This window comes from Coffea arabica, chromosome 9c (assembly GCF_036785885.1).
Source record: "Coffea arabica cultivar ET-39 chromosome 9c, Coffea Arabica ET-39 HiFi, whole genome shotgun sequence".
Lineage (NCBI taxonomy): Eukaryota > Viridiplantae > Streptophyta > Magnoliopsida > Gentianales > Rubiaceae > Coffea > Coffea arabica.
Window position 1 is genome coordinate 36565841 of NC_092326.1, and position 27289 is coordinate 36593129.

At 36.6% G+C, this 27289-nt stretch overlaps 3 protein-coding genes across 4 annotated transcripts; 1 reads left to right on the top strand and 2 right to left on the bottom strand.

The window, feature by feature from the left end:
* Positions 1-5533: 5533 nt before the first annotated feature.
* LOC113708170 (putative E3 ubiquitin-protein ligase LIN) lies at positions 5534-10488 on the top strand. 2 transcript variants are annotated; one of them, XM_072064386.1, is made up of 7 exons: positions 5534-6851; positions 6990-7125; positions 7219-8189; positions 8303-8450; positions 8535-8819; positions 9195-9504; positions 10225-10488. In XM_072064386.1, the coding sequence occupies exons 1-7, from the start codon at positions 5782-5784 to the stop codon at positions 10266-10268; spliced, it is 2964 nt and encodes a 987-aa protein (XP_071920487.1). In that variant the 5' UTR covers positions 5534-5781; the 3' UTR covers positions 10269-10488. The 2 variants fall into 2 exon arrangements, with proteins under 2 accessions (XP_071920487.1, XP_027086442.1); XM_027230641.2 differs by having other exon boundaries at positions 5537-6851; positions 10157-10488.
* Positions 10489-10681: 193 nt separating this feature from the next.
* LOC113708539 (protein argonaute 2) lies at positions 10682-15521 on the bottom strand. Its single transcript, XM_027231003.2, has 3 exons — positions 14461-15521; positions 13174-14371; positions 10682-12587 (listed from the first exon to the last, which is right to left on the bottom strand). The coding sequence occupies exons 1-3, from the start codon at positions 15032-15034 to the stop codon at positions 11132-11134; spliced, it is 3228 nt and encodes a 1075-aa protein (XP_027086804.1). The 5' UTR covers positions 15035-15521; the 3' UTR covers positions 10682-11131.
* Positions 15522-19895: 4374 nt separating this feature from the next.
* Positions 19896-25820, bottom strand: LOC113707844 (protein argonaute 2-like). Its single transcript, XM_027230184.2, has 3 exons — positions 24999-25820; positions 22699-23920; positions 19896-21517 (listed from the first exon to the last, which is right to left on the bottom strand). Exons 1-3 carry the CDS (start codon positions 25630-25632, stop codon positions 20056-20058), a joined length of 3318 nt encoding a protein of 1105 aa, XP_027085985.1. The 5' UTR covers positions 25633-25820; the 3' UTR covers positions 19896-20055.
* Positions 25821-27289: the final 1469 nt, after the last annotated feature.

The window sequence follows — 27289 nt, forward strand, 5'->3', positions numbered from 1 at the left end:
CAGTGAAAAGAGCAATTCACTGCCACATTGATAACCACATAGTGAATGCTTATTAGTACTTAACTGTAAAGTAGCCTTGTGATTACCACTTTTAATTAGTCATGCAATTAAGAGATTGATTAGACACAAAAACATCCTCACAATTCAATCATACTCGTAAGATCAAGGGCTACTCGCCGTGAATCTTGCTCACAGTTTAATCTTACTCGCATGTCTTGATTTGGGTCTATGTTGTCAGATCTCATCATTTATATTGGAGCTTACAACCGTTAATTAGCAGATTTGACGATTGCAACATGCACAGAGTGGGCTGCAGCGATTTATTCTATGAAGAGATGATTTTAAAATTGATAGTACTTTTTATATCTGTTCTTAATTTCTCATGTCTTTTATATCTGTTAAACTGCAGATCTATAATTTTAGTGCATGTTTTTTCTACTATTAGGGCAATGATGTATATCAATCGTGTTGGATGATTTCCATCAATCCGTTAATAAAATATGTTTTGTTATAAAAAAAAAAAACTTCAGACTAAAAATAGCACATCTAGTTTCAAACTATACATTTTTTTTGGTACAAGAGGTTTCTCTTCTTTTTTTTGACTAGACGGGTGCATTTTCATCCACCGATGAATTTTTCAGGAAATTCTGATCAAGAATATAGGCTCCCTTGACGGCTTGACCTACACCTCCCGAGAGGTTTAAAGCTCACTCTAGAAGTAGTTGGTTGGTAGAAGGGGCTGCAAACTATACATTAAGTAGTGCAAAGAAGTCGGTCAAAGTACCAACTTAATGTCTAAATTCTATTGGAGCGGTGATAATGATGGACCATCTTCTTCTTTCTTTTTAATGACTTTTACTTTTCTCTTCTTTATTTTACTATGATAACCGCATAATGAATGCTTATTAGTACTTAATTGTAAAGCGACTTAAGATTACCGCACTTAATTAGTCAAATTAGACATGTGTCATGCAATTAAGAGATTGATTAAACTCAAAAACATCAGTATAGTTCAGTCTTACTTGTAGGATCAAGGGCAGAAGCCCTTGATCCTACTCACAGCTTAATCTTTACTCATATGTCTTGATTAGATACGCACACGATAATGAATTTTGACTTCAAGATATATGAGAAATCTTACTCATATATCATGTCCGGTTTCAAACTACACATCTAGATTGTGCAAAGAAATCGGTCAAAATACCAACCAAATTTCTAGATTCTATTGGAGGGTAAATGATGATGGATGATGGATCATGATGTTCTTCTTCTTCCTCCTCTTTTTAATAATTTTTACTTCTTCTCTTCTTCTTTTTTTTTTCTTGTCTTAAATAAGTTGCATAAATTGTGATAGGGGATTAACAAAAAAGGTATTACATGATCAAAGTATTTCATGTGACAACTTGAATTCCCCATAAGCTCAACAAGATATTGGAGTATAAGATAAGCAGCGCTTAATTTGCTCGCAGCTTACTCCAATAATTCAGGGCATTATAAATCACACAAGCAAATAACAATTAAACACAAAGCTTTTGAATACTGCTACATTGGTGGAAGACATACAAGCTTTAGCTAATCTGTTTCAAATGTGCTCTTTTGAAGAAAGGACTAGTTGTAATATGACTTTATGTAATCACATCTGTCATTATGCTTTAAGCATATGTAGGGACGAGGAGAGATTTTTTGACTCTCCTTAAGTGTCTTGGTACACTTAGTACAGTTGCTTGAGCCATTGCTCAGATATTGTAAAGTTAGTTCTATTTATAAAATGACATCTATCGTTTCCGAAAAAAAAAAAAACAATTAAACACAAGAAATGCTAATAGAGGCACAACGAAATAAAAGCAAGGTGCACTTGTATTTATAGCAAGGAAAAAAAAAATATTGTGATAGGTTCTCAAATCCAACAATTGGATGTGAGCTATTTACTAAAGCCCTCCCCCCCCCACACACACACACGTATATATAGAGTAAATGTCATGTACACTGACGGTATATATATTATCACGATTAAATATACGATACATGTGCAAATTTTGAGTTTCAAATTCAAATTCGAATTATGTGTCATGTATCTAATTGTGAAAGTATATATACTGTCAGTATATATAAAATTAATCCATATAGAGTAAATCTTATATACAGTAACGGTGTATGCACTATCACGGTTAGATATATGACACATGTGTAAAATTTAAGTTTCAAAATATATACACTGTCAGTGTATAAAAGATTAATTCATGTATATATATATATATATATATATATATATATATATATATATATATATATACATGTCATAGCAAAAATTACTCAAAGTGTTACCAGTCTATACAAGTTTTCCTGCAATTGTTTTAAAATAAAGGAAACAACATATACATATCTGGGATGGATTTAATCACTAAAATTACATACTCAAACTCCTGGTTCTTTGATCTTCATCCTGGCAAAAGTTGGTGCAAGATGGTGTGCAAAGGGCTGCATGGCTCAGTTGCCTGCGTGAGCCCAGCTAGGCTGGTTTGTCGCATGGTAGTCCGTAACTACTAAGCCTTTCAAGTTCTTCTTGCACTCACTCGTTAGTGATGTTGAACGCATACTAGACGTGTGATCAACGGTGCACCAACTCTCCCATACAGGGAACTTGAAATCTAGATGTACAACACGTATCATATGCCTTGTTTGATAGACAAGTTTTTTGTCAAGTTTGTCTGTTACAAATTTTTTAAAAACTTTAACTATAATAATCACAAAAAACTTTTCAAAGTTTTTAAACTATACACTTCAAAATATTCAAAAATTTACACACTTCAAAAAAATTTTTTAAAATTTTTACAATAAATTACAGTAAAATTTTAGATAAATACCAAAAAAATTTACTTGCCAAACAGGACCATAGTGTCACATGATGTACAAGTATCAATTACGTTTCACTAAACACATAAGAGTTTTTCTAATAAGTGTTCATTTGATACTCATTAACGCCTAAAATTTATCTAACTTATCATTTATATAGACATACTAACATTTATTACCACGGTCCATCTAACGTGGTACTTATATGACATTCACTGAGATGTATTTCAGATGTCAGATTTTTGAAATATAACATTAATTAATTACAAAAAGCGTATAAATGTAAGAGGATTAATTATGAAAAGTATGTAAATGCAAAAAAAAAAAAAAATAGTGATTGTTAGTGTGTGTTTATACATGGTAAATTAGATATAATGTAAGTGTGTTAACGAGTGATCTATGAGCATCGTTAGAAAAACCCTCATTACTATTTTATATTTATATACTTTATCTATTTAATTTTATCTATCTTTATTTATTTTTTTAATTAATTTTATATCTTTAAAAACACACACTCGAACTATATCTTAACAAGTGTTAATGAGCAGTGATTAGACAGATTAGACCCAATAAATAAAGAACATCTTTTATAGAGACATCTTTACACCAAGAGCGTGGAAAATGTACGAGAGTTCGTCACGTCACGTGATATGCAAATAATTAATATCATTTACATTTTCCACAAAGAAAGGGGGATTTGTTTATGGAGACCTGTCCATATCGAGTGATGTGAAAAAGGCACCAGAATAATTCTTTTCTCTACCTTCAAATTTACGCCACTAAATAATGTACTTGACGAACATCACAGTTTTCAACAAGGTCATGATTGCAAAGGGGACGATTATTTAATAATTTACTTAGACTATTATTATTTAATAACGAGTGAATGGCCGAAATGATCACTCAATTATTCAAAATGACACCTTTGATCATCAAAACTTTTTTTTGTGGCTAAAAAGTTCGCGGAGTTTTTCCTATACACGAACTTGAACTCTACGAGGGAGGGGAAGTCCAGCTCACATTCGTGCCCCCAAAATGGACCCCAAGCGTTAAGGTACTAATAATCTCTTTGATTAAGAAAAATTCTATACTAAGTTACGGCTTAAGCGATAAAGCAAATTAAAAGACGGCACACCTCATTGATTTTAAAGATTTTCATATACGTATCTATCGTTTAGAAATATGGTCTTTTTGAATTGTTTCTTATAGGTGACTTCATAGTATAAATTCACGAATAAAGAAAAATACAGATTAAAAAAAGTGATAAATTAAAACTTTTTTCCTTGTTACTCTTCACAAAAGAGAAATATATCAAATTTTTTCAAATAATATTTCACCTACATCTTTAACACATTTTTCAACTTACACTTTTATATTGTCAATCATTTTTTTATTTCACATATATCACATCACAAAAAGTGCTATATTAATTATTTCAAATAACACTCTATCCAGATTAAAATGAACGACCGTAAACATGTTAAAGCAGCTGAATTTGCCCTTTTTCATCGAAGAAGAAGCATGCTAAGCAGAATTTGCCTCGCTAATATGAAGTGAGCGACCGCAAACAATTCTTGAAAAACTTCAAACATATTTTGCAATCACATTTTTACTTCTCAATCATATTCAGCCAAGAACAAAAAAATTGCTATAACGGAATTTGTATGAAGATGCCGAAAAAATAATCCTCCTACCACAAACTATGGACCAGTGGATCACCTCTGATGCAGAAATGAAGGGACCATATTTGACACCAGAAAGAGAGGGCACCTCTGAAACGAGAGGTGGAAGTTAAGAAAGGACAAGAAACAAAGACCACAAAAAGTCAAGAAGCACATGCACGATGATTATCACTTCAGCGCGAGTGCAACTCATCTGTTTGCCATTATCGCTTTCTATGCCAACTTCTCAAATAATTCCAAAGTTGTCCAACCAGCTAAGAAAGAAGCATTTCATGTATCATGTTTTGGAAGCACTTGCTTGTGTTTGTTCAAGAAGAATTATGTACCATTTAGATATTACATCAGTGATTAACATGTTCTGATTTAATTTATTCTGAAAATGGTTTGGGTTATGCAAAACTTTTTGTTGAAACAAATCCTAGAATATATAATTGTCTAATGGAGGATCTATTCCTGCATTGAAGTGGATGGACCTTAAACAGTGATAACTATTGTCATCTACGTAATTCTGAGGCCATGATGGTGTTCGAAAGATAGCTAGGAGGGTTTAATCACTATCAAGCTTCTAGTGATATAAATGCAGCATTAATATGTAAAGCCTAATTAGTCTATTTTACGTAATGTTTTGTGTAGACTGGGGTCGGAAGTGAATTGAACTGATTCGTAAATGTGATAAATGCATCGATTGAACCCGATATTGATTAAGCTCGAGTCAATATCTCGAAATAGAGCATCACAATTCAGTGTTTTAAATCGAACTCAAGCCAAGAATCGATACATTATACAAATAAAAATAGCTTTAGAAACCAAAAGAAGGAAAAATCTAATGATGCATGGTTGTTTCAGCTGCCTAAACATCAAGAACCGGCAGTCCCCAGGCGGGAATCAATATATAAACTACTTTGAACCGGCAGGTCCATTTCTGCAAGACCAAAAAGCATATTAAATTACTTTGAAATCCTTTTTTCAGTTCTTAAATTTTGCCGATACCGAAATCACAAATTAATGTACAACTCATATGTCTTGTGTATATTCCTAGGAATATCGTGCTTAACGGTTTTGATACAAAATCTAAGAAGTTACCAATCATCAGCCAATCCATTTTTGTCCTTATTTCTCTGAGGCTTTCATCAATTCTTGAACTTTTGACTATAGTTGCAATAATTGCTTGCTCTGGCTTTCGAGGGAATGATTGTACAGCTGCCTTTCTTCTGGCCCTTCACCTCCTTATCCAATTAACAGTAGCATGGCATCTCTGCAGGAACTGCTAGTCGAAGAAGGATTCGAGAGGCAGAAAGACAACATAAAAAGTCATCAAAAGAAGGTGAAGTTCAGAGATAGAAGAGCACGAGATGAGTCCATTGTTTTGCCTATTTATGTTTGCCATGATCGTCGAAGAAGCTTCGAAGCTCCCAAGCAGAAGAGCGGCAAGGCCTCATCACGTAATGGTTCTGTTGCGTCTATTTCAACAAGAAGAGCAGGCTCTGATTCAGGGATATCGATGACAGGGACTATAGATGAGGGATTCTTTAGGAGAAATGAGCCTGCACTTGACGAAGTAGCTATTAGAGCAGTTGTTTCTATACTTAGTGGTTACATTGGCCAGTATTTGAGAGATAAGAAATTTCGCGAAACCATAAGAGCTAAGTGCTACTCCTGTTTTACAAGGAATAAGGATTCAGAAAGTGGAGATTTGGAGAATATGCAATCGGGGATTGGGGTTGTTGAGAGATTGGTAGAAGATCAAGGGCCAGAAAAAGAACTCAATGTGAAGTCATTGCAGTACTGCATTAGGCTATTAGGCAGTACTATTTCATCTGTAAATTCTAAAAGCTCAAAGAATGGAACAAGTGCAACATGTAGGAGGCAAAATTCTCAGCTTGCTGCTTGTGCAGAGCTCTACTTATCAATTGTTTACAAGGTATATAAAAGTGATCGAGTGTCAGCAAGACATCTCCTGCAAGTTTTTTGTGATTCGCCTCATATCGCTCGAACAAATTTGCTCCCTGAAGTTTGGGAGCACCTGTTTCTTCCTCACCTTCTTCATATCAAGATTTGGTACAATGAGGAACTTGAATCTCTTTCAAACTCAATGTATCCTGACGAAGAAACAAAAATGAAAGCTTTGGACAAGGCTTACAATGACCAAATGGACATTGGGACGCAGAAGTTTGCACTTTACTACAAGGAGTGGCTCAAGGATGGTGCTAAAGCCCCTGCTGTTCCTTCAGTGCATCTGCCTTCAACAGTGAATCGTGCGCCTTCAAGGAGACATTCTGAATCCTTTAGTTCACATTCTGCCAACAAATCATCTCTGTAAGCGATAGCGATATGCATTATGTTAAATGTATTGAGCAAAAATGTAGTGGTAAACACTTCTATGTATCTATTGCATACTTTGATATTCTGCAATCTGAACCTTTTTCTTCTTCACTAATTGTCCAAAATTTGAAGTTATCGAGCTATTTTTGGCCCCATTCTGGAGAGGCATTCAACGTGGGGGAATGACAAGCACGAAAATTTAAGCTATCATTCATGTCCAGAAGACCAAGAGAAGTTTTTCAGAAAGGAAGATAAAATTGACATGGAAGTAGGTAACTTGAATCTCCAGAAAAGTTCTAAATTTAGCTTACGTTCTTAAAAGGATTCCTCCTCCCTGATATTTGTTTTAATTTTGCTGCAGTCAAGATCTTTTGGCAGCCAAAGATCATCAACCTTAAGTGACAGAAAAGTACACGCTGAACTTTGGCCGGACAACAAAAAATCAGACTACTTCCGCCTTTTCAATTGCAGGAGTGACATGGCACAACATGGAGTACGCAAAGACAATACACTGCCCAATGCCTCAGTAGAGAAGGATCGAAAAAGACGAATATCTCTGTCAAATGACCTGAGTACAGCTGTTAGAACGATTTGCACCTCTGATAGCCTTGCTGATTGTGAAACAGCAATCCGTTTGCTGGCCAATGCTTGGCTCAATTCTCATGGCGATCCTACAGTTGAAACAGCAATATCTAAGGCACAAGTTATTGAAGCAATAATGGATGTTTTGTCTGCATCCAGCGATGATGAAATCTTAGAACTTGCAATCTCACTATTAGCACAAATTGTGACGAAACAAGAGTTGAATGCAAAGATCATAATGAATTTTGACCCCCAGCTTGATATCTTTGCAAGACTGTTGAGGGACAACAGTCTATTTCTGAAAGCTTCGATTCTCCTCTATCTAGTCAAGCCAAAGGCAAAACAGATGATAGCAATGGAATGGATTCCACTGGTCCTCCGGATATTAGAATTTGGGGATCATTTGCAAACCTTATTTACCATCCATTGCAGTCCTCAAGTGGCGGCATATTATTTCTTAGATCAACTTCTTAATTGTTTTGATGAAGATAAAAATATGGAGAATGCTAGATATGCTGTTGCTGTTGGCGGATTGAACTTACTGCTGAGAAGGGTGGAGATAGGGGACATAGTTGAAAAGAACAAAGCTGCATCAATCATCTATTATTGTATTCAGGCTGATGGAAGTTGTCGCCACTATCTTGCCCAAAATTTCAACAATCAAGCCTTCATTTCCCTCCTTGCCCTCAAAGACAAGAAAACTCAAAATCGAGCATTTGCTTTGCTAACAGAGCTCTTCTGCCTTCATAGGTAAGATCCTTTATCTTGAGCATATTTCTTCCATGAAGATAGGGAAAATTGAGAAAGGAGTAGTAAATGGAATGCATTTTATCAAACTCATATTGCATATTTGTCAAATCCAGGCATCATGAAAGAATTGAATTGCTAAGTAAACTGATCAAAGGATGGGGCAGAATGAATACCTTACACATTTTGTTGGTCTACCTTCAGAAGGCTCAACCAGAAGAACGTCCTCTGGTTGCAGCAATATTGTTACAGCTTGATATTTTGGTAAGATGGAAAGCTAGTCCTTCACTTGGATTTTCCATCGTTAGATATCCAGCATGTGTCTGACACATACATCAACATCTGCAGGGAGATCCTAGCTTACTTGGACTTGAATTGCCAGTAGATTCTTCTGAGTGTAGTGTTTATAGATATGAAGCTGTAGAGGAAATCGTAAAAGCAATGGACTGTCAAGTGCTTAATGAGCAAGTCCAGGAGCAGTCAGCAAGGGCTCTCTTGATATTGGCAGGTCACTTTTCATATACAGGAGAGCCAGTTGCTGAAACATGGCTCTTAAAACAAGCAGGCTTTGATGAAAACTCACTGGACGCATCCAGCTGCAACAAGGTTGCATTCAATAACTTCACAAACCTGGTATGTCGCTTCATGCTTCCAAAATGGTCACAAAAGCAACTTTTGTGTTCTTCAGCTTCAACTCCAGTGAGGTGTTCATCGGTTTGATATGAAACGAAATAATAGAAGACCAGGCACATGAAAATGAAGTTTTACTAGTTCCAAATCTCTCCCCATAAATCCCTTCGGGCGCTGTTATGGGATTTAAATGTTGCATGATTTTGATAATGCTGCAACAAATCTTGAACTTTCAAAGTCTCTATTTAGATGTAGTCAAGTGGCAAGAACTATATACTATATAGGATGGTCCTTCCTTAGTTACCTCGTATGCTGGTCTGTTTCATCTCATTAAATTCCTTATCACTGTGGGATTGATCTTATGCCAACATTTTACAGGTCAGAGAGGATGAAGAAGCAGAAAACTGGCGAAGGAGAACAGCAATGATTCTGCTTAAAAGTGGCAGAAGGAATTTACTTGTTGCTCTATCAGATTCCATGGCCAATGGCATACCTCGTTTAGCAAGAGCAAGCCTAGTTACTGTTACCTGGATAAGCAGTTTTCTCCATTCGTCTGGAGAAAGAAGTCTTCAGCCTTTAGCATGCTCAATTCTTGCGCCACAGCTAATAGAAGCTCTGAACTATGAGAATAGTATGGAGGAAAGAATTCTTGCTTCTTTTTCACTGCTCAATCTCCTGAAGGGTTCAGGTATGAGATAATAATCAATCAATGATAACATCAAAGGACATGTTTTATGATCTGATTACTAAGCTGTGCAGAAAAACAAGGAACAAGAAAAAGTTTCAGAATGAGAAAAATAATACTCCCTCCGTCCCACTTTGATAGTCCTGTTTTCCTTTTTCGTCTGTCCCAATTTGTAGTCCACTTTCTAATTGAAAAATGTAGTTATCTTTTAATTTATCTAAAATACTCTTATTCAATGTAAGTTGTTATTAGTATAGACTATCTTATTTATTATAGATTATTATTGAATATAACCTACGCCATTTAATACATTTAATAGATTTTTCATAACATATTGATATGTGAATGAGAATTGATTCTTTCTTGACCAAAAATTCAAGTTCTCATAAACCATCAATTCAAGTTTTCATGAATAATTAATATAAAGTTGTACTCTATTTAATATAAGGGTATTTTAGAAAAATAGCAGCCTGCATTTATTTTTTCAATAAAATTAACTACTTTTTCTTAAATTGTGTAAAAAAAAAATACTAGGAGTATTAAAATGGGACGGATGGAGGGAATGAAATCGAAGATACTGACAAAAGGTTACATTAACATTATTATTATTTGCCCTCCTCTTTTTTTTTTTTCCTTTTTGTCACTTTTAACACAGATGGAGTGGATAGATTACAGAGATTGATGACTAAAGAGTTGGTAAATGAGCTTGACAATCTCTCCCAGGTGACATGGACAGCAAAGGAGCTCATTTCAGTCATCACAAGTAGTTCAAATTCTGGTGCGTAGATGACAGTTTTCACTGAAAAATTAGTCCATTTGACTGATCATAGGCAGGCCTCGTACAATTTTTGTTTCCCCCTCTTTTCCACGGCAATTATTTGTTTATTGAGCGTGTGATATATAAATAAACTGTAAATTTTTTTCCTCACTTTTTTCTTTCGGCCTTATTCGAAGCCTACTTGAATGAAAATCCATATATTCCCTACTCTCAGGGACTCCCGTACAAGACCATAATTTAGTAGTGTAAATTTGCTTATTAAATAGGTGAAGGGTGAAAATTTTGGAATTCTGGCTATTTTTGTTGTTAAATTCGAGGATTTTCTATTATTAATTATTCTCAGTTATTTTTCACTTGATAGAAACAGGTCAGAAACAAAAAGAAGGATCGAAGAACAGGTCATAAACTAACAGGGTTCCAACATTTTACATTCCCGCTGCACTATAACTCGTGCATGACCACAGGACAACAGATACTCAGAACAATTTAAAGCCACAAACCCAATTTTACAAGACAGTAGTTCCTAAAGGAAAACATGACTCAAATTCTCAGAACTAACACACTCACACCTAACGACAATGAAGAAATGGACTAGCCAACCATCATCTGAAAGCATGAAATGTCTTTATTTATATAGCTAACTCAAAGCTTAAGTGATAAAAAAAAGAGGTGCACAAATCCTCTGACGAGCATCAGAGGGCAGAAGGCATGAAAACCCATTAGATTCACGTACAAACTCCTTTGCTAGTTGATTAGAAAAGGAGATTGGATCGGCGTTTTCGGGGTATTCCTTTGAGTGAACAATCTCCGTTACTCCAGAGTGGAGGAGACTGACAGCCTTGACGAGGCTGCCTAGACGAAAAACATGAAATTTTGGAGGTCTGGATGCAGAGTATAGAAATTGTGATCAAACGAAGCAGAAGATGACAATGATACGGATGGTGTTGCAGAAGATGATGATGGAGACGATGCTGGAGGTTGCTCCATTGCTACCTCTTGGAACATTCGTCCGCGGTAGGCAACAAGGTCAGCATAATAGACTGGCGGAACTAGTGAAACGGGCTTAGTGCATCGAGCATAAGTGAAGCACATATTGTATATGAGCTTCTGCAACCTGTCGGATGTGAACGCATTTTCATCCCAAAGAACATAATAGTGCGTAGGCTTGCTCGTCCCAAGGGTTCCGTAATGGCTACAAAGGTAGAAGTCGAACTCAAAGGGATGAACAATTGTTGTGTCCACAACAGTTCCTGGAGGAACATTTCCCCCTCTATTATCCCTCCCACCTTCAAGGAAAAGTCGAGTGTGGTGTCTCTTTTGTGCCACAACAAGGGTGATTGTTGGTTGATAATTCTCATCACAGATGGCCCGTTTTAGATCAAGTAACTCCTCATTTAGCACCATATCAAACTGCCCCTCACTAACACCATCTCGGAATACGACAATTCTTTTTGGTCTGATCTTGTTGAGCTTGGCATAAGTACTAACTAGATCACGACAAATACTTCCAAAATTAACGATCTTTTCCTTGCGGTGCTCTTGGGGCTGAACCCTTGCAGCATATCGATTGGCAGCAGGCCAGTTAATTGTGCCCACAACTGCTGCTATTGATGGACATGTAGAGTTTCGTGCAGCCGGATGATTCACATCAGCCCCAATGAACATAACATAATCTTGATCAGCAAAATTAGGAAGCCTATCATTGAGCTCCACATTGCTGCCTCCAAGCTTTGCATTAATCTTGAGACAAAGATTTGCCAAATACTGGTCTTGTCCCCTGTTTGCTTGAGAGCACAAACAACACTGAGTCATCACACCAATTCGTATCTCAGAGACCCATTTAAGATACTTATATCCAGGATCCTTTCCAGCCATTACACAGACAATGACTTGCAGTGTACCCTGTGAACCGCTTCTAGGTCTAGCATCAGCAATAACCTTTCTAAGAAGGGCTTCAATTCTATCAACGGAATAGAATTCATCCATTCCAGTCGAGTGACAAACAAGAGGCTCCTCCATATGGATTCCCAGTCTCCGTGCACGCTGTATTAGGTTCCTGATGAAGTCTTCTTTTCGCAGTCTGTAACGGCTTGATGAAGTAAAATCTATCAAAGCCCACCGCTCAACTGGTTTTCCTTGTACTACACATTTGTCAACAAGGTTCCACTGGCATTTCTCCTGGTCAACTCTTACAGGATATACATTGCCATTTTTACCACCTAGCTTCAACTCAGGTGCACCGATGACTCGACCTCCAACAGATGTCATACATTTTTCAAGTTGCATATTGAAGCCTTTAGCAACAACTCTGCATCATTTCAATCTCAATGAGCTGGGTCATATGCAACAAACATACGGCAGCAATCACATGTCCTATGCAAAATGATACATAGTGCCCACCAGGTAAGTTCACACGCATCAAAACTGTTGTAGGTTTACCAGATGCACATGTTTCACCATATAAGGTCATATAGGGGTTTTAATTATATCAGGACTCCAATCCCTCATGATCCAAGCACCATCATAATGGACTAATTGTTTCCCTTACATATAGGTCATTCCATGAAAAACGTAAAATCACTAGTGAAATTATCAATAGACAAATGCAACAGTGCCTATAGCACATTGTTCAACGCTAGACTTGAGGAACAAAGGGCTTGACCAAAAAATATTTGAAGAATATATATATATATAGTACAACCAATCTAAAGATTGGCTCACCAAGCAAGTTCAAGAACAGTCAGTCTTTATAATCACAGACACAGGGATTCTACCTCCACCAAAGTGAACTATCCTAAATTTTTAAATTATCTTCTAAGCTGCATTATGCAAAGACCAAAAAGATATAAATGATAAAGTGACTATGCATAAGAGATTTTTTGAGTGGTACATACCCATCAGGTCCATCCTCAGCCTGCACCATGTCACAGATTGTACGTTTTCTTACTGCCGGTGGAGCCAACGATATTTGCTTTAATAACACGGCTGCATCTTTCTCATTTCTTTCCAAGTAGTCCTTGGAATACCTCTGACCTTCGACCAAGACACAAAATTCCATTGGTACATCATTTCTCTTGTCTTTTCTCCCAAGGTCTAAGCAAGGAATATCGAGATGGGCAATTTTCTCCTCATATTTCTGCCTGAAGTAGTCAACAAGGCTGACTTCTCTTGGTGGCACCTGGCCATCTGGATCTACAAGTGAAAATTTAATCAAACGTGTAATGTCTCGGGTGAGCCCTGATATGGTATACTTTTGTTTGGTTTTACGATGTGTTACTCTTACTTTCAACCCTTTCAAAGCACTTTCAACCTGTCGTCTCATCCTCGTAACATCATTCACTCCTCGAAATCCTACAACATTCTCTTTCAGGAAGTCGATAACTGGCAGAGGCTTTCGAAACGCCAAAACTGAGTAGTCCAAACACAGCGCTAGACCATTCGAGGTAGGCTTCAAGCTCTGGTAGAAGCCTCTATATGCGGCAATCCCATGACCAAGATCATCCCCGCGTTCGTTCTTGGAGTAAAAGCTTCGCCCTACGGGGATCCTATGCATAGACGGGTTATGCTTCATGACCAAGTCCATGGCCTGCAGTATATCACGAGGAATATGTGGGAGGTTTCCACACAAGTAGTCTTTCAAGTTAGAGAGCTTAAGCTGATTCACTTTTTGGATGACGAATTTATAAGTGCGAACATTCTCTTCCCCATCAGATAATTCAACGTTGAATTCTCCAGTGGGGAGTGAAACAGCACTGAAAATATTCTTCTCCCCATCATAGGTAACCATATCTACCGGGAACCCCTCGTCAGAAAACAGCTTGTCTTTAATCAAGGACAAAAGAGCCTTGGGAATTGATCTCCTGTGAGGCTGATTTCCACCGGGCATAACTTGTTGAATATCGACATCATAATGGGTAATAATTCCCTCAGAGTTGAATTTCACTGGAAAATGATTAGCAAGAAGCTTGACAGTCCTGACAGCAAGAATTCCCCTGTCAGGCCTTTTGATAGGCAGAAGTTTGTTATCTGGTTTCCCCTCAGCTGATAGTGGCTTCTCCTCTGAAATCCTTAGTGACTGAACGTCCGGCAGAGCTTCATGTGCACAAATAGGAAAATTATAACGTGTACAAGTTATAGAACGAATGAAACTTCCAAAAAAAAAAAAAAAGGTAGCTCAATACCAGGAGTAGGTTGAGGATGCTGAGGCCGGGGCTGATACTGAGCCGGAGAACTTGATGAAGAAGCAGATGGACCCCACGGCCTACCAGTCCAAGCCCCTCTGCCACCGGGTCCCACACCACCGGCACTTGGCTGTTTCTGAATGAACTCACCACCGCCACCGCCGACGCCGCCAGCCACTTGGGTCCCAGGACCCCTAGCTCCTCTACCACCCTCCAGCTGGGGATACTGACCCCGGTAACGCTGATCCATTTCACCCCCACCACCACTGACAGCCCGAGCATAGCCACCCTCGTGGGCTCCACGACCCCAAGCTCCACGACCACCGCTGTCCCCTTGACGCTGGTCGTACTGACCCCTATAACTCCGATCCGACTCGCCACCGCCTGGAAACCTGCTATCGTAACCACCACCCATGTGGGTCCCACGACCCCTTCCCCGTCCACCTCCATAACTCTGATCGTCACCTCCACTGCTACGACCACGACCACGACCACGACCAGCACCACCACCACCCCGACCACGACCAGAGGAGCCACCACCAGTTCCTCCGCGGCCGTAGTTTTTTCCTTCCATTCTTGCTTAAAAATGCAATAAAATCAGAGTGCTAAAAAACAAAAAAAGTTTGAGAGAATCTGCGAGGATTAAGCAAATGGGTTGTTTCCAATTTAAATACTAGTAGGAGTAGACTGAGTAGCAGGTGACTTAGAGTCAAGAAGATGAGTTCAAGAACTGAAATGACGGGAAAGGGTTTTACTTCGTGGGCAAGAATCAGTGAAAGAACAAAAGTAGAAAGGAGGAAATGGAAAAAGTGATGGGGAGGGAAAGGTAAAAAGAGGGAAAACGGGAAGGATCAAGAAGGTTCCGGAGAGGTCGATGAAAACCGAGGGAAAGGGAATTGGAATGAGTGTAAGGGTAGGGGAAAGTGGGAGGAAGAGGCGGAGCAAATGATGCAAGGTTTCGTGAGAAAGTGACAGTGGCGGGATGGTGATCCTGGAGAAAAAGGGGATCTTCGTGTTGATTTTGCTACTTCGCTTGGACGAGCTAACATTTGACTGGGGTTGACTTGACCCAACATGCAAGAAATTCTCATTAAAATAGATGATTAAAGGTTTCACAAATTATCAACAGCATTAAGTTATATGTTTTTACAAGATTACAACTAGCTCACAAATAGTGAATAAATACGATAACAACATATAGTTAGATGCCCTTCACTCCCACTGCCTTATTTCCCTAAAGCAATCGTTTGGTGAATTTGTTCAAATGACGCCAACGTGTCGGAGAAACTACTTTTGAACCTTCGCCAGAAAAAGTATATATTGTAGTATAATTCTTATATACACTGAAAGCGCGTATATTATTACCAGTAAATCTATGACACATAAGCAAAAGTTGCATAATTATATCATTCATTCGGGGCTGACACTATATACACTGTTAATGTAGGAAATATATCTTATATTTTATGTCTATAAAGGTTGAAGAAGCGAAAAATTTTCATGTTGGTGATAGGAGTTACTCTCTTTTTTTTTAGTAACAAAATTTTTTTGATCAAATATCATAATTTCATTAAAATCTGCATTAATGACAGAAATTATATCATCAAACATAAATAGATATCAAAAAGCAGATATGAAGAAAGGACACTCCAGATTAAAAATTATATTATAAAGTTCCAAAATGAAAAATGAGATAAAATAATTGTAATTTCATGGGCATCTGTTCATGTTTCTAATTATCAGATCTGCTAAAGATTAAGAAGAGTTTTGAGCTTTGAAGAGAGAGAGAGAGAGAGAGAGAGAGAGAGAAGAGTTTTGAGAAGAAAGTAAGAGGAATAAATATAAAATGACACCATATGTCATTATGGTAGATGCATCAAGGGCGTAGCTATAGTCATTTCACGGGTGCAATTCCACTATCTCAATTTTTCAAAAATTATAAAATAACTTACAAAAAATTTATTTATTTTTATTATTGTCTCACTTTTGCTCCTCTTGAATTTTCAGAATATTCTATCTAGATTTAAAATTGCCCCCAAAAGTTTTGACATTTTATTGTTTCCCTTACCATTTCTGCTACGGAAGTTTGAATTAAAACATGATTTCTTTTTCTATTTTCTATCCAAAAACTTATTTACTTAAATTTGAACTTTACATATGTGTCCAATCATATGAATTAGAAATGATCCAAATGTTCATTTGGCAATTTGATTGTATACACATTATCTACATCATATCTACACATATACATAATATTAACAATTCTATATTTTATACTATTAGATGACCTAGTAACTCAGCACATATTATCTCCGTCCCAAATACTTGGTTCTGTTTCGATAATCCAATTTTTTAGGGATAATGGTTTAATTATGATATTGATACTTCTCTTTCTAATTTTACCCCCATAAATTCAAATTTTGAATTTGAATGGTAATATGCATATGATTAGAAAAAAGGGCTATATTGGAAAAAGACTAAAATGTATTTTAAATTTCTCAATGAGATATATTTTGGGACATCCCAAAATAGAAAATAGAACACTTTCAATAAAACAGAGGAAGTAATAAATAACAAGCTATAGATGATTTTCTAATTTTTATTGTTATAATACTGAATAAATTAGTTAATGTCTACTAAACTTATAATAAACACGTGCATTTGATAAAATTGAAATTTGAAAATTAAAATCTGAAATCTAAAATCTGAATTATTAAGTTATTAAATTGTTAAGCCTCAAATGTGGTACATTTTGAGTGTATATCATATTAAGTGAATAGTGTATCACTTATTTTTTAGAGTAAGTTTTACCTACGAAATTTAGTATCAATTAGTTAATTCAGATATTTAAGTTTTCATTATCAAACGCGTCTAAACATATTAAGATTTGAATCCATTAAATTTAAATACTGAATTGAGTTATCAAATAAGACCTTAGTTGCATAAAAAAACTCACAATTATTGGACCCCCAAACAAAGATCAATGAACCAACAGTCATTTCGGCTATTGGTCACCACCAAAGCTTTTAAGGCTCGGTGGAGGTCAACAGTTCAAATTTTATCTCTCATCATTTGCTACTATGGGTCCGTTTGTTTCGGGTGAAAATGTTTTTCAGGAAAAATATTTTTCTAATTTCCCGTGTTTGGTTGTACAAAAGTTACTGAAAACATTTTCATATGTAAAATATTTTCACTCATCTTATGGAAAACAACTTCCCTTCCAAACTTATTGAAGTTGTTTTCCGAAATGCATGCATCCCGCCTGTAGTATGTTCCAAACTTACTGAAAACATCTTGTAGCATGTTTTTTTTTTTTTAGTGTAAACAGGAGGACTCGAACCCAAAACCTTTTCCTTACACTCCCTCCCCCGTACCACCCAACCCAACCCTCCCCCTAGTATATTAATAAAAAAAAAAAAAAACCTCATCCTGCTCATCCTATGTTAGTAATTAATTATGTATAATAAGGACATTCTTTTCTAGAGAAACTTTCAGCAGTGAGAGTGCAAGATATATGTCACAATAAGCATTGCATGTGATTGATATTTGACACTAAATAGCCAGCAATTTGTTTATTGCTTAAGGAGATATTTTTTATTCATATATACATTTCTTCAAGATTTTTTAAAGTTAAACAATGAGATAAATTTTCTTATTTTACATGGGAAGAAGTATGTAATTATAATGTGTAGAAAGTAAAGATAGAGATAAAAGTGAAAATATTTCAAAAGTTAAACAAATACCAGAAAAATGAAGTAAGAAAATATTTTCAATAAACTAACCAAACACTTGAAAATGATGAAAGGAAAATGATTTTCATGGAAAATTACTTCCACGGAAAATATTTTCCCAAGAAAAACATTTTACTTCCAAGTTCCAACCAAACAGACCCTATATGTAGCTTGTCATTTTAAATGATTTCCTTTTAAATCCATACAAACCTTGCCTCTGGGGATTGATAAAAAAAAAAATAATAAAGGTCAATGGGTCTTTTTCTCAATATGAATGCATTCGAGAAAAAATAACGAACACGAAAACAAACCTTATCAAAAAAGTAACGCGGCATGACGTATGAAAGTTTGCTTTATGGTGGGTTATGTATGACGTTAGTTGTCATATGACTTGCTTAGGTGACGTGTGCTGATTGGTGCACGTCCTTTGACCTTTTTTTGCATTCTACGAGGATTCTATGGCCTAGGATGTCGTTTTTGGTGGGTGGATCCTGTCATTGTCTTGGAATTTAAAAAGGGCATGTTAGAAATTTTGTAATTTGATTATTGGATTGACTTGGCCTTAACTGGGAAGAATTGAACAACATGATGATAAAAAAAAAAAAAACATTAGGCCTAATGATTATAAAAATTAATTTTTTCTGTGCTGATAAAATATATACTGTTAGCGTTAGATGATTATATTTCATATATTTAACGATGATAATCTATACACTGTCAATGCATATAAAATTCATTATATAATAATTGAATTTTTTTAATAAAATTTTTCATCCCGTGTCCATGAGAATGAAATCAATTTGCTGCAAGTCATTCTCAAAGACTTTTCACTGTCTTTCCCTCGCCCATATATAATTCTTTTGCTTTCTTCGTCGCCAAGCAATCTCTTTGGTTTTCCCCCTCTTCCAAGATTCGTTGAAGCACAATTTTTCCGGCCATAAATCTGAAGAAGAATATGTAGCCTTTACGGATAAGGCAATAAAGCACTATAGCCGTACGAAAACGCGACTCCCCAAAAAGAACAAAAGTGTCCATGCTGGGCCGGTGGAGGGAGTTAAAAGCTAGAAAAGAAGTCGGAAAGTAGAAGGTTCTTTTAGTTAACTTTTTTCGTGGAAGCCTATAAGCATCAATTCAGGAACCTCAAGAAGGCTCAAGCCATTATCCTTTCCACACCCTGTTGTAAATAGTTGTAATGCATCTGCTGCCTTCCTTCTCAAGAGTCACGAAGGAATTTCTTTGGGTTTTCTCCACCTCAAGGGTTCTTGAAGCACGATTTTTAGCCCAAGAATCTCAACAGAAAATTGCAGTTTTGGCATCAAATTTTTGGAACATCGGTGACTAAGTTCTTTAACTTGCTAGTCGGTTCGAGATTATATATATATATATATATATTATTTTTTATTTTAATAGTAAAATTATATATATTTCTAATATTTTATTGTTTATTTAAAAATTATTATTTTATTTATTTTTAAAAATAAATAATTATTTTTTATTATTTTTTTAACTCGAGCTCATGCTCGAACTCGAACTTGAGTTGAATTTGAGTCGAGCTCGTCGAACTTGAGCTCGACTATGAATTTCATAAAATTAAATTAAAACTCGATTTGATGACTCATTTGTACCCCTAGTTTCGGAAAACAATTAGTGGTCTAGTGTCAAAGCAATGTACGACAATTCCATGAGCATCAGAGTCGAAACATATAATGAAAAGATACTATAAGACTTAGATTCACGCACAAACTGCTTTGCCAACATCTTAGACAAGGCAATTAGATCTGCAATTTGGGGTATTTCTACAATAAACGTTTCCCTCTGGGCGTTCACTGCTTAATGGAGGATATTACAGCTTTGATGAAGCTGCCTAAACAAAATACATAATGTTTTGGAGGTCTGGATGCAGTGTGTAAAAGTTCTGGTTAAATGAAGCAGCAGAAGATGACAAAGATGCTGATGATATTGCAGAAGATGACCATAAAGGCGCAGAAGATTGCTTTGTTACCACTTCTTGGAAGAGTCGTCCCCTGTAGGCGACAAGATCAGCATAATAGACAGGCGGTACTAATGAAACAGGTTTAGTACATCGAGCGAAAGTGAAACACAAATGGTATATGAGCTTCTGCAACTTGTCCGTTTCAAAAGCATTTTCATCCCACAGGACATTGTAGTGAGTCGGCTTGCTGGTCCCAAGGCTTCCATAATGACTACAGAGATAGAAGTCAAACTCAAAGGGATGGATAATTTTTGTGTCCACAACAGTTCCTGGAGGAACATTTCCGGTAACACCTTCATTGTTCCTGCCGTCAAGAAAAAGTCGAGTTTGGTGTCTCTTTTGGGCCACAACAAGGGTAATTGTTGGTTGATAATGAACATCGCATATCGCTTGTTTCAAATCAAGCAACTCTTCATTCAGCACCATATCAAACTGTCCCTCACTAACACCATCTCTGAACACTATAATTTTCTTTGGTCTGACCATGTTGTGCTGGGCATAAGTACTGACTAGATCCCGACAAATGCTTCCAAAGTTCATAATTTTTTCCTTGCAGTGATCTTGGGGTTGAACCCTTGCAGCATACTGATTTGCCGCAGGCCAATTTATTGAGCCCACAACTGCAGCTATTGATGGACTTGTAGAGTTCCGTGCTGCAGGATGATTCACATCAGCACCAATGAACATAACGTAATCGTCATCTGCAAAATCAGGAAACCTTTCATTGAGCTCAACATTGCTGCCTCCCAGCTTGGCGTTCATCTTGAGACACAGATTTACCATAAATTTGTCTTCTCCTTTGTTGGCATGAAGGGACAAGCAACACTGAGTCACTACACCAATTTTTGTCTCAGAGACCCATTTAAGATACTTATATCCAGGATCCTTTCCAGCCATCACGCAGATAATAAGTTGCAATTGTGTAGCTTGTGAACCACTCCTGTGTCTGGCATCAGAAATAACCATTCTGAGAAGTCCTTCAATCTTAACAATGGAAGAAAATTCATGCATTCCAGTGAAGTGGCAGACAAGGGGATCTTCCATGTGGATTCCAAGTATTGCAGAATGATGCCTCAAATTCTTAATAAACTCTTCTGCCTGCAGTTTACATCGGCTAGACAAGGTAAAATCAATCAAGGCCCAGCGCTCAATTGGTTTTCCTTCCACTACAGATTTCCCATCAAGGTTCCAGTTGCATTTCTCCTGGTCAACTCTAACAGGATAGACATTGCCATTAGCAGCACCCAACCTTAGTACAGGAGCACCAAGGACTCGACCTTCAAGAGATGTCATATTATAATCCATTTCCATCTGAAAGTTTTTAGCAACAGTCCTGCTCCATTTAATAGATGAAACTTCTATGAATCAGGTCATCCAGCAAATAATACAATAAATGTAATATTAACAAATGTTACATCATGAGTCCCCAACTACACTAGCAAAGTTGAATGGTTAACAATTATGTAGATGGATGACACATGGAGATTCCATAAAAGAACAACTGGCATCCACACCATCAAAGGGTGCAGCTTAGCTTGCTTCATACGGATGCAGCATGAGTATCATGCAAACTCATCCATAATTCAATGTATAAAGACCAGAATAATGAGTCTGCATGCTATACTGTTCAGAGCAGAGATTTGCAGGTAGTACTATTCACTATAGCCAGGTGGAGGACTAACAAAAGGGAAAGTTCTTATATAAATGCGGGAGGTTCATTACCAAGGAAATCTAAGAAAGACCAGAAAATTCTCCATTGTTTCTCCTTCCAATTCCTCTTTAATTCCCAACATATACTAACTTGATCGTCAGAGATCAAGCCCCATTCTTATTTAATTTCGGGTCAGTTAATGTAATTTCCTTCAAATAATGAATTCAATTAGGCATTGTTAGAAAACTGCTTTTACAGGTAACATCAAGAACTTCACTTAGATCAGGGCTTCAGTCCCTGAGATTCAAACACTTCCTCTGTATATAATTCATCATTCTATTCTATATACCAGGCAGTTAAAAAGTGAAACTACCAATGAACAATTGCAACAATTCTAAACCATAATATTTCATGCCATATTCTAAACACTTATGCCCACATTTTAACAGCCTAGATCCCAAATAGGCATTTCTGCTACATCCATTTACATTACAAACTCGGGAAAGGGGAAGATGAAAAAGAACAAAAAACCATTGAATTTCTACTTTTTGCCTGAAGAAGTAGATTAGTTGAGAGCACCAAAAATAACGCTAAAAGGAAAAAGATGCCCAATGCCAAAGGTCAAAACAATTATGCAAAAGAAACAGAACAAAAGTATGTATTTGAAAACCCAAAAACATAGATATTGGATTGTAACAAAAGTCTTGAAACTAATCAATCTGCTGACTCAGATCATCACAATCACGCAACTAACTTACCACCGTGCTAATAAATCTGGATCTTATCCTAAGCCAAAGCAATGAAAGAAGAAAGATAAATGTAAAGTGAACACGCATAAAGACTTTGTTATAAATAGTACATACCCATCAGGTCCATCCTTAGCCTGTACCATGTCACAAATTGTTCTCCTTCTTTCTTCTGGGGGAGCCAATGATAATTTTTTCAAGAATGATGCTGTTTTTCTATCCAAACGTTCTTTTGGATACCTCTGCCCCACAACCAAGATACAGAATTCCATAGGAACATAATGTATTTTGTTGGCGTTCCCAAGATCTAAGCAAGGGATATTCAGATGCCTAATTTCCTTCTCATATTTTTGCCAGAAAAAGTCAACAATATTAATTTTCTTTGGAGGAGCTTGGGGATCTGCGTCTACAAGGTCAAACCAAAGTTCACCTGCCACTTTTTCAGTGAGACCAGATATAGTGAATTTCTGTTTGGTGATACGATGAGTTACTCTTACTTTCAACCCTTTTAAAGCATTCAAAACCTGTCTTCTCATCCTTGTAGCATCATCAGCTTCTCGAAACCCTTCTCGAAACCCTTCGATATTCTCCTTTAAGAATTCTAAAACTGGCAAAGGCTTGAGAAATGACAAAACTGAGTAATCTAAACACAAGGAAAGACCCTGAGATGTAGGCTTTAGGCTCTGTTGGAAGCCTCTATATGCTGCAACCCCATGTTTAAGGTCATCTCCTTCTCGATAATTCTTGCAAAAAAAGTTTCGACCTAAACGTATCCTATACTTGGAAGGGTTTTCCTTCATTACCAAGTCCATACCATGTAGTATATCACGAGGAATATACAAGAGGTCTCCATTTAGGTATTCTTTTAACCTAGACAACTTTAACTCATTCATTTTCTTGATTGTGACTATGTATGAGCAAGAAGTTACATCGTCCCCATGAGATATTTCCACCTTGAAATCCCCACTAGGCAGTGGAACAGCACTGAAGATATTCCTTTCCCCATCATAAGCAACCAAATCGCTTGGGAAACTCTTCGGGTCATTAGAGAATAACTGTTCTTTAAGCAAGCCCATAAGAGACTTGGGAATTGATCTTTTCAGTGGCTTATGTCCAATAGAACTAACCAGTTTGGCATGGACAGCATAATGCATGATAATACCACTCGGATTGAACTTGACTGGAAAATGATTAGCAACAAGACTGATTGATCTGGTAGCAAAAGTTCTGCTATCAGGCCTTCTCAAAGGCACAATTATGTTTTCTGTTTTCTCTAGATGATATGACAGAGGTTTCTGATCTGAAATCCTCAGTGATGGAACATCCAGTTGAACAGGATCTGAAAGAAAATGAAAAAAAAAAGTCTACTTTTAGAAACAAAGGCATTGCAGCTGCAAGCTCAATACAAATTAATTCAGATATAACATCAAAGCACGTATGATAATATGCGAAGACAATCATGGATACTCTAAAATGATATAAATACACATTACACAAGTTCCTACAAAAGATTTTTCACTTGAATCCACAACAAAAAAGAAGAAGAAGAAGAAGAAAGAAATGCTGGGAAAAGAAAAGTGGAAGAGAACTCAGTACAAGCACATGCTTTCAAATAAAAGTACGTAGTTCAAGGCTGCTAGAATTCAAAAGAATAGCTAGAGACTCTTGTCATTGTTGTACTTCTCTCCTATTAAGCCATTTGTGTGATTATTCAGCAGGAAAATCCATTATCCTTCACCTAGATAAAAACCCCATGAAGTTGCTAAATAACCAATGGACTGGAGCCCTAAGAATCATGAAATTAAGACCATACTATCTAGTGCATTATACAATCATTTTACATTTTCACTTTATTAGCTATAGCACATTGATAAATATGAATGGTAAACTTCTGATTTGGGGCAATTTTCAGTTTAACATGCAAAAGCACAATAGTAATTCTTCACAGAAAGGGGAAAATCCAGAACGAAAATTAAATAGAGTAATATGGTGAAAGCCGCCATGACCCCCATGGGAAAAGCAAGTCCTGTGCAATTTCAAATAATGAACTTCTCCCCCTTGCCATCTCCTAAGACAACAGGCATATGTCCCAGTACAAACTGCTAGAGTATGACATAAATTTCAAAATTGATTAATTTTAGTATTAAGTTTTATATGCTACAATACCAAATTACCCAATAACACCAACCGAATATGGAGAAAACATCCACACGATTAAATCCAGAATATTCATATAAAGAAACAAATGCCTCCAATACAAGTCCTATACCAATTACTATCCAGCCAATCCAACCGCTCGCCCAACCCACGAAGAAAAGTAAAACAAATTATCATAAATGCAAATGAATAGGTGAAAGTAAATTAAATTCAAATTCTATATCTTGGATGTAGCATTCCAGAGACTAACAAAAAAATACCTGGGAATGATCGACAAGGCTTTTGATTCTGATATGAAGTTGTCGAAGAAGAAGATGGGCCCCAATTTCTATCCGCCGAAGCCTCTCTTCCCATCAGTCCTCCACCACCACTACTCTGCTGCCGCGTTTCTGTTGGTTCACCACCACCAGCAAGGCTCTGCTGCCGCCAAGACCCCGTTTCCGCCGGTTCACCACTGCCACCAGGTCTCTGCTGGCGCCATGACCCTGTCTCCGTAGTTCCACCACCGCCACTCTGCTGCCGCCTCCAGGACGCTGTTTCCGTAGTAATACCATCACTGCCACTCTGCTGCCGACGCCAAGATCCTCCATCCCTTGATCCACTACTACCACTCTGATGCGGCCAAAACCCTCTTTCCATCGGTTGCTGCCGCCTAGACTCTCTTCCAATTGAACCACCAACACCACCACTCTGCTGCTGCTGCAGCCTTCTGTGGTGGGAGCCGCTAGCACCCCACCAGTTGTCGGAAGCAGCCGCATCCTCCGGACCACGATTGTACCTTCCGTGAAAACCTCTATGAGAAGTCTGGCCTTGCTGGTACTCTTCATAACTGTCGCCAATATCACGACGATCGCCACCACCTTGGCGGTGGTAACTTCTCCGACCTTCTTCCATTAAGAAATATCCAATATCTAAAAACACTTCCCCGACCAGGCCAGAGTAAACAGATATTTTTTGGGCCCAGTAATTCAACAAGGCAGTCAAAGTCAAGACAATGACCTCCAAAATTTTTCAGTTTTTTGTGGTTTTCTTTTTCAAATTTTGTCACACAAGAGAAGGGCTATGTGTCTAAAATTTGAAAATAGATAACTGAATATTGAAAGTGTAATCGAGACGAACAACACAAAAAATAATACCGTTTATTTTTTTTTCCCTTTTTACATAACGGAGTTTGAAATTGTCTTAAAATTTATTTTATTTATTTGTTGAACATTTTAAGATGAACCGATGTGAGGATCGACTAATTTGAATATTATACGTATAAATTTCAAATAGTATGCTAATCATGCCAAATCCGAACTTAACTGACCATTTTATAGAATAAAAAATACTTTTTATGTTTGATTTTATTAATTGATAAATCAAGTTTAAATTAGTCACGGTCTCAAATTTAGGAGTGCAAACGGATCTAATCAAACTGAACACACTCGTATTCAAACTTATTTGATTATTTTAACGAAATTAAAATATTGTTCGAATTTAACTTATTTATTTGTCGAATTGAATTTGAATAAAATTTTTTTTATCAAATTTGAATATTATCGAATATAAAATGTTATTCAAATTTCGCTTGACTAGTTGGAAAATCAACATCAAACAGGTTCAAATTCGAATCGAGTTCAAATTTGCTAACATTTTGATCCACATAAAATTTAGGAGATGCTCACTTAAATACTTCACAAACCTCAAAATACTCGAGTAACATGCCTAGTAAAATGTGTCAAGATTTAATAGTTCTTTTTCTTTTACATTCATTTTTTTGTTTCCGTTAGGAGAATTATTAATTCATCTGACCGTGACATACTGTTTAGTGTGTGTGTGTGTATATATATATATATATATATATATATATATATATATATGTATGTATCTTTATGGAATTAGGAGATGATTTGTTTCATCATACTTGGGGCATAAAGTGTAAAAGTAGGGAATTTGGAATATTTGTTTTGCAATTCGTTTACTTGAATTTACTAATTTCTCACTTCTATCCCCAGAATTTAAATTGTTGTTTCTTTGAAACATCATTCATTTGTATTGCATTCTCAAATACCTTTGTAGTTTTCTTTCTTTTCTTGCATTCTTTCTTTTTATTTTTCAGTTGGAGTGTTAGATTAAAATGGCGTTGTTGTTTGGTTGAGATTATATTCCTATGTTCTTTTTCTAAATGTGTGTGTGCATATATAGATATAGATATACATATATATATATATATATATATATATATATATATATATATATATTTCAAGTTTTAATATAATAGCTCAGTACTAACTCTTCATTTTTCAGCCAATGGAAAGACCATATATGTTACACCTATAGCATATGTATTGTAATTAAACCTTGTTTTTGTCAACAGCTGTTATCAGACTTTTGTTGAAATATAAACCTAATCCCAGAACAGTACTCAAAAGCCGGCAACTCTTGAGCATGTCCCAGGGACTTATAACCCAACCAAACCCCAACCCCAACCCCAACCCCGATGTGGGATAAGCTACCTAAGGAGGGGAACCTAAGCAGACTTAGCCGAATTTTTTAACCATCTACCCAA